The 14,881-nt window shown below is 39.1% G+C and overlaps 2 protein-coding genes across 2 annotated transcripts in view; one reads left to right on the forward strand and one right to left on the reverse strand.

Annotated features, from left to right (window-relative positions):
• The window catches only part of LOC121374478, a 33,037-nt gene extending 28,471 nt beyond the window's left edge, over window positions 1-4,566 (reverse strand). Inside the window, exon 1 of the mRNA XM_041501578.1 lies at window positions 4,022-4,566. Coding sequence (XP_041357512.1) covers window positions 4,022-4,121 — 100 coding nt within the window. The 5' untranslated portion in view covers window positions 4,122-4,566. The remainder of the gene's footprint in view (window positions 1-4,021) is intronic.
• Window positions 4,567-12,348: 7,782 nt separating this feature from the next.
• On the forward strand, window positions 12,349-13,205 carry LOC121378725. The gene is made up of 2 exons (XM_041507043.1): window positions 12,349-12,475; window positions 12,796-13,205. The coding sequence occupies exons 1-2, from the start codon at window positions 12,349-12,351 to the stop codon at window positions 13,203-13,205; spliced, it is 537 nt and encodes a 178-aa protein (XP_041362977.1).
• Window positions 13,206-14,881: the final 1,676 nt, after the last annotated feature.

Raw genomic sequence — 14,881 nt, forward strand, 5'->3', positions numbered from 1 at the left:
CTTGCACGGTCTGTAGCCTCGACTTTCTTTATGTGTGTGACGAACTCAAACAGGTTGGGATGGGCTTTTCGGATCCGGTTCTTCAACTTGTGGAACCCTTCAAGATTGTTGTTGGTCCGAGGTCCCACGTTGGCCCACTGGTTCCAGAGTAGTAGCTGAAATCTGGCGTCATCGTCTACCCATGTCTCGGTGATATAGTCGTTGAACTGCTCTAGCCTTGGAAGGTCGGGACTGTTGTTCAGGACATCCATCCAGACGTCCTGCACTTGGTTGAGTGGGAGTAGTGGCAAGGCAGCGGCTCTACGAACATGGCGCTGGAGATCAGGGTTGGTCCTATATTCGACTGCAAGGCCTTTCTCTGCGACATTCCTCGACACAGCTTGTGAGAAATGAAAAAACATCATCTGATGTCGGCGTCTAGGTACACCTCTTGAGCAGCTTGGATAGCGGCCACCTCAAAGTCCATCTGTATTACACGCGGTGCGGGTTCAGCTCCAATCCTAGTGTGCGCATCTGCATTTATCAACGTGAACAACCTAACATATGTCTCCTTGGACTTCCGTGGAAGTAATGAGTATGCAACAGGACACATGACGTCATCGACAAGGCAGTGGATGGAATAGCGCTGACACCACAAACTCGGACAAACGTAGAAAGTTCCGTCCATGAAAAGTGTCTCCGCCTCCTGCATTTTGTCCAGCATTTCATCCGTGGCGAAGACAAGAATCTTTTCTTCTTCACCATCGTCCACACACATGAAACTCCGCCCATCTGTTGTTTCGGTCCAGATCCCTTCCAGGTTCACATCTTGTCGTGTCTGTGGGTTGAGAGGCAGACTTTTCTCCGGTGGCGGTCCAGACTTGACGCTTGAAAAGGATGGAACGGTGGCAACGTCCGCTGGTGTCATTGCAGAAATCTCGTTTTAATAAATCTGCTGGACAGGTGTCAGTCGAGTGAAGGAGAAGGAGAAGCAATGTTGTGAGAAGATGGTTAAGTAAGATAAAAGATGAAACAAACTGTTAACAAGCTTAATTAAGATACTCGATCATCATTAAGATACTCGATATGTCATGTAATGTGTCATCCCAGTCTGGAGCTCCACGCGGTAAGACGTGTTTGTTTCGCTTGTGCACATTGCACGTGCTTTCGTGTGCTGACTTGGGGGTCCTTCATTTCGTTGTTTTTGTCAGCGAAATGAAGTTTTCTACTGGGATGAATGCGGCCATTGGAACTGATTGAACGCTGGAACGCTGGAACGCTTCTCGTTTCGACAGCCTGCACCCACCAGGTTGGATTCTTTTTTTAGCGAGATTCCTTGCCTCCACGTCATTTCTCCGTCTGACTGTCGACTTGGGTTTTTTTCGTGACTCGTATGACGGCCATTCTGCAGAACGCCACGGTTGTTCGCGTTTAGTCTCTACATGTCCGAGCCTGTCCTAGCTGCACTGGAAGATTGACCGCCCCACTCTAAGAAGAAATAGGAAGCGGGGACGGCCCCTACTACTCTTTTTCTAGACTTTACCTTGCTTTATAATGATACCATCTCGTATCCTCCGGTGTCGGGCCCGTCCGCACCACTATACCAACCCATGACGACTGGACTATACCCTAGTCTGATACTCTCTCTCGTTCAGACGGATCCGGCTTCTCAAGATCTATATTTCAGCACAGCACTACACCTTCAACGTCTATCAATCTAGGGGTTTTCTTGACGGGATGCAACCCATCTCGTCCCTTTAAGCTGTGCACCCAAACGGCCTTAACGAGGCCACTCGCGTGGACATATCGATCGGACTTTAAACTTTTAGATCTGCGTTCAAAATTTTATGTCGAAATTACTTCTTTTTTTTAAATATTATTAAATAGTCCGATCCTCTCTTCTTTCTCTTATTTAATTTTGGACTGTCCTTCTAAAATGCTCCAAATTATATAAATATTCGGCCGAGCAGTCAGTTCTTTTTTATTTTTGGCTTGTAACCTTTTTATTTTTTTTATTTATTCTATTAACTTTTTTTACTAATTGCTATTTTTAAAATTCTGCTCATTAAACTATTAAAATTGGATCTTTGGACTTACACTAATCACCATAAAGAGCATGAAATCACCTTTGCGCAACTAAACCCCAATTACATTATGTTCATTATAATCTTAATTGTTTATATAATACAATGTTTTTATATTGGTTTGAGACACAAAATAATAGGGACTGTCCCACTATTAACTGGGGATGTCACTTTTTCACACTAGGCAAACTGAGTGTAGGCATACTGGGTTGTAGGCAAACTGAGTGTAGGCAAACTGGGTTGTAGGCAAAATGGGTTGTAGGCATACTGGGTTGTAGGCAAACTGAGTGTAGGCATACTGGGTTGTAGGCAAACTGAGTGTAGGCATACTGGGTTGTAGGCAAACTGAGTGTAGGCATACTGGGTTGTAGGCAAACTGAGTGTAGGCATACTGGGTTGTAGGCAGAATGGGTTGTGGCAGAATGGGAGGGAATCTGTCAAAAGACGTTTTACGCAGTCATGATTGTTCCATGATCCACTATTAGGACTTGAAAGAAACTGAAAGTTAGTTTGTTTTGTTTAACGACACCACTAGAGCACATTGATTAATTAATCATCGGCTATTGGTTGTCAAACGTTTCATAATAATTATTCTGACTTGCAGTCATCAGAGGAAACCTGCTACATTTTTTCCTAATATAGCAAGGAATCTTTTGTATGCATTTTCTCACAGACAGGAAAGCATATATCAAGGCCTTTGACCAGTTGTGGTGCACTGGTTGGAACGAGAATGAAAGAAACTGTGCCTATTTCATTTTATTTTTTTTGTCGAGCGTGGATGTTGTTGTCTGTTAAAAAGACTGTTTCGTGTTTGTGATTAATATACTGGATACCAAAAGAAATGACTAACATCCATATTCTAGGTGGTTCGGGCGCATGCTCTCTTTAAACATTTTGAAAACTAGATGTTCTTAAATGCAGTTTCCTGTAGTCTACATGTATAATTCATCATTACAAATGCTAATAAATGTAACACTTTAAAAAAGAACAAAATTCTCACGATGTATAACATTTGAATACGTGTATACGCTTAATATAATAATGTCCCAAAGTGTTAGATCAAATGACATAATTACAATAAACAAATATACGATCCAATCAAATAATTCCTTACAATTACAATTGCAAATATCATCAATATTAATAACAAACAATGGACAATTTTGCAATGTATTATTTCCATGTTGATATGTAGGACTTTGTATTAAAAAATTGAATTGGTTTCACTCCCTTGGTAGCGCATGTACGTCAATCCTAGATGTTTTTTGTTTCTTTGTTTGTTTTGTTTAACGACACCACTAGAGCACATTGATTTATTAATCATCGGCTATTGAATATCAAATATTTGGTAATTTTGACATATAGTCTTAGGAAGGAAACCCGCTACATTTTTCCATTAGTAGCAATGGATCCTTTATACGCACAATATCACCATACCAAAGACAGGATAGTACTGACTAGAGCGAGAGGTAACCTAGCTTTTAAACACTACGACGCATTTTTCTCTATTAAAACCGGGTGTGATCATTTAAATTAGAATTACTTACAATATAATCATTATTTATTATTTAGAACATTAATTTTTGTACAACTGACTTTGTTCTGGTCATTCAAGTTTTTGCAATACCCCAAAATGTATTTTTCATAATTCTAAAAACGCATGTTCATCTGAGAAGTAATGGTTATCGAGACAGGCTATAGTTACTTTTAGACAGTATTTCCATGTTTAAACATCACATACTTTAGTCTCTCTTTGTTATAACCTTATCCAAATGTGTGTTGTAGGTTTGTAGATTAACTAAACCTAGTGTCCATTTTCACGGCCTGAAATTAGGTTCTGCTCCTTTCAGAGGAAACCTGTTACAATTTTTAAATACCAGGATTTTTTTATATACACTCTTTCACAGACAGGACAGCTTGTACCACGAAGGACTATACAAAAAAGAAGACATACTCACTTTTTGCTGTGGCCTTTTCGGACAACTTCACGATGAGTATTCCTCTACAGCACGCCACAATGGCAACGAGAAAACCAAATTCCCTTACACCAGACAACATGGTCAGTATTTCGATTCTCAGAGATGATTTCCAGTCATATCAGAGAACAGAAACAGGCAGCCTTTATTCTTTGATGCTAGTACTGGCGTATCCGGTAACAACACAACTCGCGTATTTTAAAAGATGTCCATTAATTTGACATACGGCAAATTGGAGATCACTCACGGAGAATGTTTACCGATCATTTCTCATTAATTATTAGTTATTATTGCAATGTTTTTGTTTTCTTTTTAAAAAATGACAGCTAGCATATATCCTGAGTCAGCGAGTAGCAGTATGTGAGAAGATCAATATAATTATGTGTTTTGAGTCATGGGAAACACGAATATCGGGAAGTAGGGCTCGCGGAATTCAGCTAATCGTACCATCGGTCGAGCATATCGATCGTCAAGTCGGAGCCGGTGTTCGGCAAACTTTCAACACCTTGTCACTCTCTCGGGCGACGGTGACGCTCTGTCGCAAAAACTGTTGACAGACTGAGGCACTACAAAAACTGACGTTTGTTTTGTTTAACGACATCACTAGAGCACATTGATTACTTAATCATCGGCTATTGGATGCCAAACATTTGGTATTTGTAACACGTAGTCATCAGAGGAAACCCGCTACATTTTTCTTAGTACAGCAAGGGATCTGACAGACAGACAGACAAAGAGAGAGACAAAGAGAGAGAGAGACAGACAGAGGCACAGACAGACAGACAGACAGAAAGAAAGAAAGAAAGAAAGAAGAGTAGAAAAAGGCAGAGCGAGAGGAGAGAGGGAAAGATAAGCGACAGAGAGAAGAGAAAGAGAGATTGACAGGGGGAGAGAGAGAAAGACATACGGATGAGAGTGACCGAGGGAGGGGTTGAGAGAGAACAATATACAGAATGAAACAGACAAATATAGAGAGACGGGAAAGAGAGAGAGGGGTGGAGGCAGACAGAGGAGACAGACAGGTGGAGAGAGAGAGAGAGAAAGAGAGAGAGAGAGAGAGAGAGAGAGAGAGAGAGAGAGAGAGAGAGAGAGAGAGAGAGAGAGAAACGGACAGACAGACAAATAGAGAGACAGACACGAGGAGAGATATATAGAGAAAAGGAGCGAGAGACGAGAGAGAAACAGAGAGAGGGGTGTGGATAGAGAGGGGGTGGAGAGAGAGAGAGAGAGAGAGAGAGAGAGAGAGAGAGAGAGAGAGAGAGAGAGAGAGAGAGAGAGACGCACACACAGAGAGAGAAACAGATAGATAAAGAACAGAAACACAGAGACGCCATACAGACACCTTACTATAAATAAGACACTACATACCACAGAACTTGATATTCCAGTCGTGGGGTGTTGGTTGGGGCGAGAAAAAACAAAACAAATTCATCTAAGACGATCTATTCCGAGACGCATCACACCCCAGACAATCACTCTATCGATGATGAATTTTATCAATCACGCCGATCTAAATACACCAGACAATCACTATATCGATGATGAGTTTTATCGATCACGCCGATCTAAATACAGTATATCAATAGTTGTGGTATGTGATATCCCGTCTGTGGGATGATGCATATGAAAGATGCCTTGCTAGTCTACTAATGGAAATATGTAGCGGGTTTCCTCTCTAGGACTATATGTTAGAATTACCAAATGTTTGACATCCAATAGCCGATGATTAATAAATTAATATGATCCAGTGGTGTCGTTGAACAAAACAAACTTTAACTTTGAGCCAGAAGTAACACAATATGGGAGGATCGCGATACGATACGTACCTGTTTTGTAATACTTCTTTGTTCATATTACAATGTTTGTTTCAAGTTCGTACATGTTTATGTCATCCTTTTCACTTAATCGTATTAAACATGAACATCGCAATGTTTGCGTCTAAATCGAGTTATCGAATTGTGGACCTCGTAACACGATATGCCATACTGAATCAGAGTACACACGTTCATGTAAGGCCATTGTAGTATATATAGCTTCTCTCGCGCTAAAGTCAAAGAGTTTTCTTGAAGTTACATAATCACTATGAAATGGCGGTTTACTGCCAATCGTCTGTTAGGCGGGGCATTGCCAACTAATTTTCTGGTTTTGTTCAACTTATCTGTCTCTGGTGGTCTTATCTAGTTGCCGGAGCTCCAGTTATCCGTGTGTGTAGACTCGCCGATTTAGTCAGATTTGTTTGGGTTAGTTCGGAAAGACCTGATTAGGCGGGAATCTAACCACACTGAGCGAGGGTCTGGTTGTGTCTGGACGTTCTATTTTTAGCCTGGCATTTTGGTGGGCATTTGCGTGTTACATAACGCTGAGTGCCAGAACATTGAAGTCGGAAACCCATGTTTTAGCCATCAAAATGGATGCTAAGTTCGGCAAATCTACAAACCTGGGCCCAATTTCACTAAACATCGTAATCCTAGTTTTGCACGTAAACATAAATCTACGCCTAAACCACAATTCTTATAATATTTTTGTTATCGTACAACAAATATAGTTACAAGTACACATCTTTCATTTCTTTTCATCCTTAAAATGTTCCATTTTCCGTAATGATGTAATTTTCTGTGTGAAAAAGATGCCAAACACACGTAAATAAATGCCCGGTATAACTGCTAGTCGCAGACGTAAACTTACGATGTTCTGTGAAATTGACCCCTGTAACACATCTAAAGTTAAAATACCTTCTAAAAATAGACTAGTGCTCGTCTTAGAATTGTGAAAAATGTATTTGATGATATTACAAACACCAGGAAATGGGTAATATAAACAACAAAATCTTATGAATATCCGATTTCAATATCAAATCACGTCTTTAAAGGTAGGGTCAACTCAAACAAGAGCCTTATGTGTTGGAAAGATGCATACCCGGACCACTAACACATACTGACACTTTAACAAATGAAAAACGCGTAATTTTAGAGTTAATAAAAAAACATGATTATTCCTGCTAACTGGGGGCAGCCATTTTGTTTCGGTTTTTGTGACGACCGGTGGTATAGCTAGGGGCGAAGTGACGTCAGCTCCGTCCATCTCCTACAGCTATGCACAGTGTAAACAAACGCTCTAATTTACGACAAGGCGTTTCGCTGTCATTAGTCTGACTTGTAAAACAACATAAATGACTTGAAAGTATAATAAACTATTTAACTATTATTACTGTAAATAATTTTGTAAAACCCTTGATTGAGTAGCCTTTCCCATCTAAAATCACAAAACTGACCAATTACGTCGTCCCAAAGAAAATAAAATTATCACTTGGGTATCGTGAGTGGTTGTTTTTATTCCAACGTACCCTACCATTTGCTGTTTTTTCTTTGGATTTTTTAAGAGCGAAAAAATACTATAATCCCATTTCGTTCTATTAAAGGCATATTGTCACAGACCACTGACCTATTTAATGGTCTAACAAAGTATTACCTGAACAAAAAATATTTGATTTGTTCCTAAATATACCTTATTCAACCATCTTCATAACCACCATACTCCATTTATTAATGATATTTTGTAAAAATAATTGAATTATGGCAATGGTCCATAATTCAAAAACTAAAATTCCCGAGAGGGTTGACATAGATTTCATTCCATCATGGTTCAGTTAAGGTGATGCGATAGCTAGATTTGATTCCCAACAATTAATAAATTTTTATTTATTATCCATTTTTAGAGAAATACGGTCTTTAAATCCGTGACAGTATGCCTTTAATGCAAAATTGAAATATATTTAGTTGAATAGTTTATTATATTATTAATTCATTTATATTGTTTTACAAGTCAGGTTGATAAAAGCTAAACGTCTTGTCGTAAATGACTGCTTTTGTTCACACTGTGCGTACTGGAGTTGGTCGGAGCTGACGTCACTTCGCCCCAAGCTACAATACCGGACGCACCGGAAACAAAAGAAAATGGCTGCCCCCAGTTAGAAAGAATAATCACGGTTATTTATTAACTTTAAAATTACGTGTTTTTCATTTCTTAAAGTGTCAGTATGTGTTGGTCGTCCGGGTATGCATCTTTCCAACACATCAGGCTCATATTTGAGTTGACCCTTCCTTTAACTGTGTACTACTAACTATTATATAATGTTAGCCCGAGTACCTTCCGCCTGTTACTGGCTACAGTTGGACTGCTGGTGCTCCCTTGCACCTGCCAGTGCAGGCGGTCCCTCCTTCACCCACCCAACCCTTTCCTGTCCTGGACGGAAGAACCGGCTGAGGCCGGTACTTGTGCTCAGGACAGGCGTGCGCTACAACAGCTTGCTTTGAATGTGCACGTTAAACAATTTCCCATTTCCATTTCCCATTCCCACTCTGCTGTTCGAGAGCTAGACGGACATCTCGACGATTATCATAACCGCATAGGTGTACAGGCGTATCATTTTTGCCCGAATTTTGAGGTTTTACTCCACCACTGGGTGGGGGGGGGGTGGGGGCAGCTACCCCCTGCCTCGTACACTCATGCATAACCGTCCAAACATCTGTCTAGCTCTCGAACGGCAGAGTACTCGGTTTAATAACATGTGTGCAATAAATTCATTTGAATGTATTTATTACATAGCCATTCAGATCTAAATATAACGAACTATGACGCTTGCAACTTTTGCCAATGCACATTTTATATAAACCCATTTCTGCATGAGATGTGTACTCAGAGTTCGCTGTTTACATATATTCATAATATGTAAACATACATAAATCAGAGTTCGCTGTTTACATAATATTCATAATATGTAAACATACATAAATCAGAGTTCGCTGTTTACATATATTTATAATATGTAAACATACATAAATCAACAGTAAATAACTTGCTATATTCCCACTTTGCTTCCCCTTATGTTTAAGCAATTATGTATATATATAAATCACCCCTAGAGACAAGACTCCGCGATTCTGTTCTGCAAAACATGCAATCACCACAATTCAAATGTCCATTTCCAATTGGAATCGGTATAGATAGAAACTTTATACCACGTTAGGGTTTAAAACAAGTTTGGTAAACATTTATTAATTCTTTGATGACTGTTAGAATCATGCACCATATTGTAGATATGACAGGTGGTATGATAAACGGACAGTTAATACAATTGCATTGTGCATTCAGACAAGAATAACGGTTATTACTGGTTTATGGTTTTAGAATAGTAAACACAATATAATACATACTGTAATATGAAAGAATGAATTCCTATGAACATGAACACAAATTTCGGACTTCATTATTACGTAAATAAATGAAATTTTCAATAATTTGTTTCCTTCAATCATCGCGATTTCAATACTGGACTCATATGCTGAAGTAATCGTGATCCTGTAGTATTTACATTCAATTATACGTTCATTTTAATTGCACCTCAAACATATTGTAGACATTTTCTGGAGATGAAAGTCGATAAGCTCAGACTAAGATCCATTAGCATTGACAGTGAAGTCGAGATACAATATGACAATTCTGGATCGTTGAAACAATGCATATTTTGTGACTATATATCAAAGTATACGTGTAATGGAAATCGCCATCTGAGTACGCGCGATGATTCGCTTAAATTCAAATGTCACAATTGTGCAACAACGTTCAGTGAGAACACATGAAGGTGTGACTTACTGCATTTATTTATCTGTTTCCCAGTACAATCAGATCCTATCAAAAGGCAAACAATATATTTGTAGACCACTTGTTATGATAATCGGTTGGTCGAGGTATCAAAGTAGTACTCGTTTCTTTTTTTTTCAACCATTCAACTTTTGATTTTGCTTACTGAATACTTAGCCAGTATTTAAGTTTGTTGTAATTGCTAACCAACAAAATTGTTTTTTATTTATGTTTTTAATTTAGGCTTCTATAAAACTGTACGTAGATACTAACACTTAGTTTATTGATTAGGTTTGCAAGTCGAGCACGAACAGACTCGGACCCACACGTTCTCGTTCGCGCTCGCGCTTGTGTGTTGTGTTGATGATACACATGGAAAACTTAAATTCAACCGTACGACATCAGTCAGTTATACATGCATCGAACAGGCGGACCTTGGCAATATTAGTGCAATAAAAGATTATTTGACTTCAGATCGACAGGCGAGGCACCGCAGAATTGGGTAGATTATTTATTTCTAGTATGAAATTTAAAAAAAATTGGTGGAGTGTTTTCGGTTTTCTCTGAACTTCTTTTTCTTCTGAGGTGCACTCTTTGTCCGTGTCGGAAACAGGTACTGTTTTTAACAGAGAGCCTAATAAATCCGCAGCTTTTGACAGGTTTGAACTGGATACTGAGGGTGGGCAAGATGATCATTCAGAGAAAACCGAAAACACTCCACCAAATTTTTCAAAATGATGAAAACTTAGGGGGTCCTGGGGTGACTTTGACTTGATCGAAGGGCGTACTGAACAAACCCAGCTCAGCCACATGGTCATTGATGTTAACGGCCGTGTGCCTAAGACCCATGAGGTAGTTTTCATTATGGAGTATTTTGGAAATTGCAAACTTTCACTAGATCAAAAATATGCTGATGCCAATTTTTCTTTTAATTGGAAAAACAGCGTCTTTCAGATTTGGGGGTCAAAACAGAATCTCTTCAACCTGGGTAAATCCATGTGGATCATAAACAGGCAGACTGCTGGCCAAGGGTTGCACATTTCCTTCCATGCTCCTGGTATTAAACTGCCACATGATTTAACGCAAAACACATATGAAAAGGGAGATAATGTAGGATCGAAAAATAAAACCGGGGAGGTGAATACCAAAAAAGGTGCTTGCGCAAACGAACTTACCTACCAGGGCCAAATGAGAGATGGGTCACCTAACACAACGGATCAGTTTGACAATGGTGTTGGGAGTCAGAATGGGGGACCTTGGCAACTATGGATCACCCAAAAGGCCAGAAAGAAAACTGATCTGATGAACATAGAGCCCCTTGTCGATCCCTTTAGGATTATTGTCAAAACTGATGAAATAAAACTGGATCTCAGAGATCTCAAATATCACCTTGTTATAGAAAACCCCGGGCTTAATGTGAAAAGGGTGGAATACTGGAACAATGGGAATGTTAATATTTTTTTAATGGAAACCACTGAGCTTAAACGGGTTCTTGTGGAGGGGTGTAGCTACGCAGTTAGTCCATTTACAGAAAAACCCAACAAATGTTCGCATTGTCAGATATGGGGACACACGAAGCATACTTGAAGAAAGAATGTAGGGTTTACCATCCGGCGTGGGGGCAAACACAACCCACCAATTAGAGAAAACCCATGTAGTAGGGCAATTAAATGTGCAAACTGTGGGGGAGCTCACATGTCACACTTTACTGGATGTAAACAGTACCAATTGGCCCTTTAGAAAACCATCAAACGTTCTAGACAGGCTGGCACTTCAAGTAATAATACTAAAGGGAGTTGGTTTTCAAAAACGTGGCAAATATTTGGCCGGAAATGACATATGCTAAACTAAAAGTGGTGAAAGGAACCCCAAGATTTAAAAATAACAATTCTGTTAGGGAAATCTCGGTATCCACAATAGAAAGAAACACAGATAATGTTCTGGATACCAAAATAGATGTCAGGTTACTGATTCAAATCCTAACCGGTCTTTTATTGAAAAAGGTTGAAAATTCAGATGGAGGTAAAACATTATGCGAAAGTTACCCATTTAAACATGGAGAAAGCTGAGCTAACATATTACCTATGTCTGAGTGAAGAAAATGGGTCATCTTTATGTTAATTAAATATAATTGATCAGATCTAAGAATATTAATATATTGATTATGGGAGACGAGTCTCCTCTTAGTCTCCTCTTATGATCGTGAAACTACCGGGAAAAGGAGACCTTACTCTTTACAGCAACTGGAGAGGTATCACACGTTTGTTTGTCACTAGCAAAGTCTACAGCAGGGTCATCCTGGACAGAATCTCAGTAGCCATCGACCCACTGTTGGGCAAAGAACAGGCGGGGTTTTGGAAAGGAAGATCATGTGGGGACCACATCTTTATTTTAAGGCAGATCCTGGAGCAGTGCCAGGAATGGAACACGCCAGTCTACGCAAACTTCGTCGATTTTGAGAAGGCGTTTGACAGCATCCACAGAGACTCTCTCTGGCGTATACTCCGGCACTATGGAATCCCACCCAAGATCATGAATGTAATCAAACTGCTCTACAATGATTTCAGGTCACAGGTCATTTGCGGTCAACACCTCACAGAAGATTTTGAAATCAAGACTGGAGTGAAGCAAGGATGTACACTATCTCCCTTCCTCTTCTGCCTTGGTATATGAAAGAAACAGTACAAGGTGAGAACAGCGGCATCAAATGGACCTCCACGGAGATACTTGAAGATCTAGACTTCGCTGATGACATAGCTCTGCTGTCACATCGCTACAGAGACATCCAAAGAGAAGGTGAGGAACTTGCCAAAACGCCGGATCAATTGGATTAATGATCAACACCAACAAGACCAAGGCACTACGAAACAACAACCAAACAGCAGTCCCCATCACGACTGGAGGAAATGACATTGAAGAGGTGACTGGGTTCACGTGACCTACCTTGGGGCCAAGGTAACAACAGAAGGAAACTATATCTGAGTTCAAGGCAAGGATCAGCAAGGCAAGAGGGGCTTTTGCGGCACTGAAGAACATCTGGAAGACCAACAAGATCAGCAAAAGAACCAAGATTCGCCTGTTCAAGAGCAACGTCCTGAGTGTGCTGCTGTATGCAGCGGAATCATGGAAGGTCACCAAAGGCATCTGTCAGATGCTGGAAGTTTTTCAGAACAAGTGCTTCAGAGGGATTCTGCGCATCTACTGGCCAAACAAAATCACCAACAAGGAACTCCAAGAAAGGACAGGCATGCAGCCCATCTCTCTCGAGGTTAAACGCCGCAGATGGAAATGGATTGGACACGTCTGCAGAATGCCATTGACATCCATCCCAACAGTGGCCATGCGCTGGACCTCTGGTGGCAAGAGAATGAGAGGGAGACCCAATGAGACCTGGAAAAGATCGGTGGAGCGGGAGATGAAGGCTCTTGCGTGGAGTTGGGGTCAGGTGACAAAGCTTGCAACGGACAGAAAACATTGGCGTACTTTGGTGTTGGCCTTATGTGTGACCGCACACGAAGATGATTAAGTAAAGTAAGTAAGTAATTGCAATGTATTTGCTACTTTTAACAATTACAATTATAGTTATATTCACGCGGATTTCTAGTGATGTTTAATTCTCCACATGTATCAGTATTTAAAATTTAATAAAAATATGCCTCCCCTTCCGCCTAAAAAACCTAACAAAGTCCGTACCTCACATAGACCTTTATCACAGCTATATGTTCACCTTATTAAAAAAGACAGTCATATAACTACTAATCAATGCTACATGTCTTATCTACTAATTATTTATTTATTTATTTATTTTATTTACTTTTCACTATCATTTATATCAGACACATACAACTTCATTTGAAATATCTGGTATTTACAAAGTTTAAAAATAGTATTTATTTATCTTATTTTTATTTATTTATTTATTTATTTATTTTCTTTCTTTCTTTTATTTACTCTTCACTATAATTTATATCGGACACACACAACTTCATTTGAAATATCTGGTATTTACGAAGTTTTAAATATATTTATTTATTTATTTTGTTTTATTTTATTTTATTTTATTTTTACTTTTTATGTTTTTCTTGTATTTACTTTTCACTATCATTAATATGAGACACATACAACTTCAAGTCTGCCGAGCATAATACATTATGTTTATTCCTAATCTATGATACTGACGATACCGACACACACGAAGATAATAATATCTTTATCATATAATCTCAAACTTAATACAACGTATTTTTGTAAACTGTATAGGCCTATATACCAGTTAACCAGCGATAGATATATTCAAATGACGTATGGATATGTGATGCGGTGTCGTTTTGAATGGGAACGACGTCGGATATCCTTACATAAAAATAAACTAGCGCATGGCGGCTTTTTTGTTTGTTTTTTTGTTTTCTGGACGCTGGACAACTTTTAAAGTAAAGCTGCTATTGACTTGTTTTTTTTTGACGACTGTTGATGCATACGTCAATTCTGGAGTGTCACCGTAGTACGTTTGCTTAAATGTCAATAAACGTAGCGCCGATACCTTGATTAATTCACAGTTATCAATTTCTGAAAGTATGTGATCTGAAAAATATTTATTTATTTATTTATTTATTTTATTGGCGTAATTCTTCTTTTGCTTTCACCGTTTTAATTATTTCGGCTTAAATGCAGGCTTGTCCGTCGTCCGAGGCATAATACTTCATATGTTTGCTTCCAACATTCAAACGAAGTACCTTTTGACTGTGCATAATAAACTGTTGAGTTGATAATCAAGGGACCATCCTGAGTTTGTAGCCATATTATCAAGTTGTCGGCTAGTTTAATCTCTTATAAATAAACTTTACATGTTTCTTAGGCTACATATTCTTGCTTCAAATATAAATGTCTGTATATGCAATACAATTACATTTCTGGCAATTCTCAGGTTGGTAGCAACCGAGAGGCCGGGGCGGGAGACTGTACCCCCACTTTTAACTACTTTATATAAATCCGATTTAAAACATTTATTATTTCAGCCCATAGGCCTATCCGATATGTATTGTGTACGAATCCGAACCGATGGTTTCTCGGGCGTTAACAACAAACTATTTTTTTATTTCGTGATAAATAATAAGACACAAACGTCACCAATATGTATTTGTTGGATGTTTACAGAAGTTTTGGGTTACTATTGATAAAATATTTAATAATAGAGCTAATTCA

Source organism: Gigantopelta aegis, chromosome 1 (assembly GCF_016097555.1).
Source record: "Gigantopelta aegis isolate Gae_Host chromosome 1, Gae_host_genome, whole genome shotgun sequence".
In the NCBI taxonomy this organism is placed as follows: Eukaryota; Metazoa; Mollusca; class Gastropoda; order Neomphalida; family Peltospiridae; genus Gigantopelta; species Gigantopelta aegis.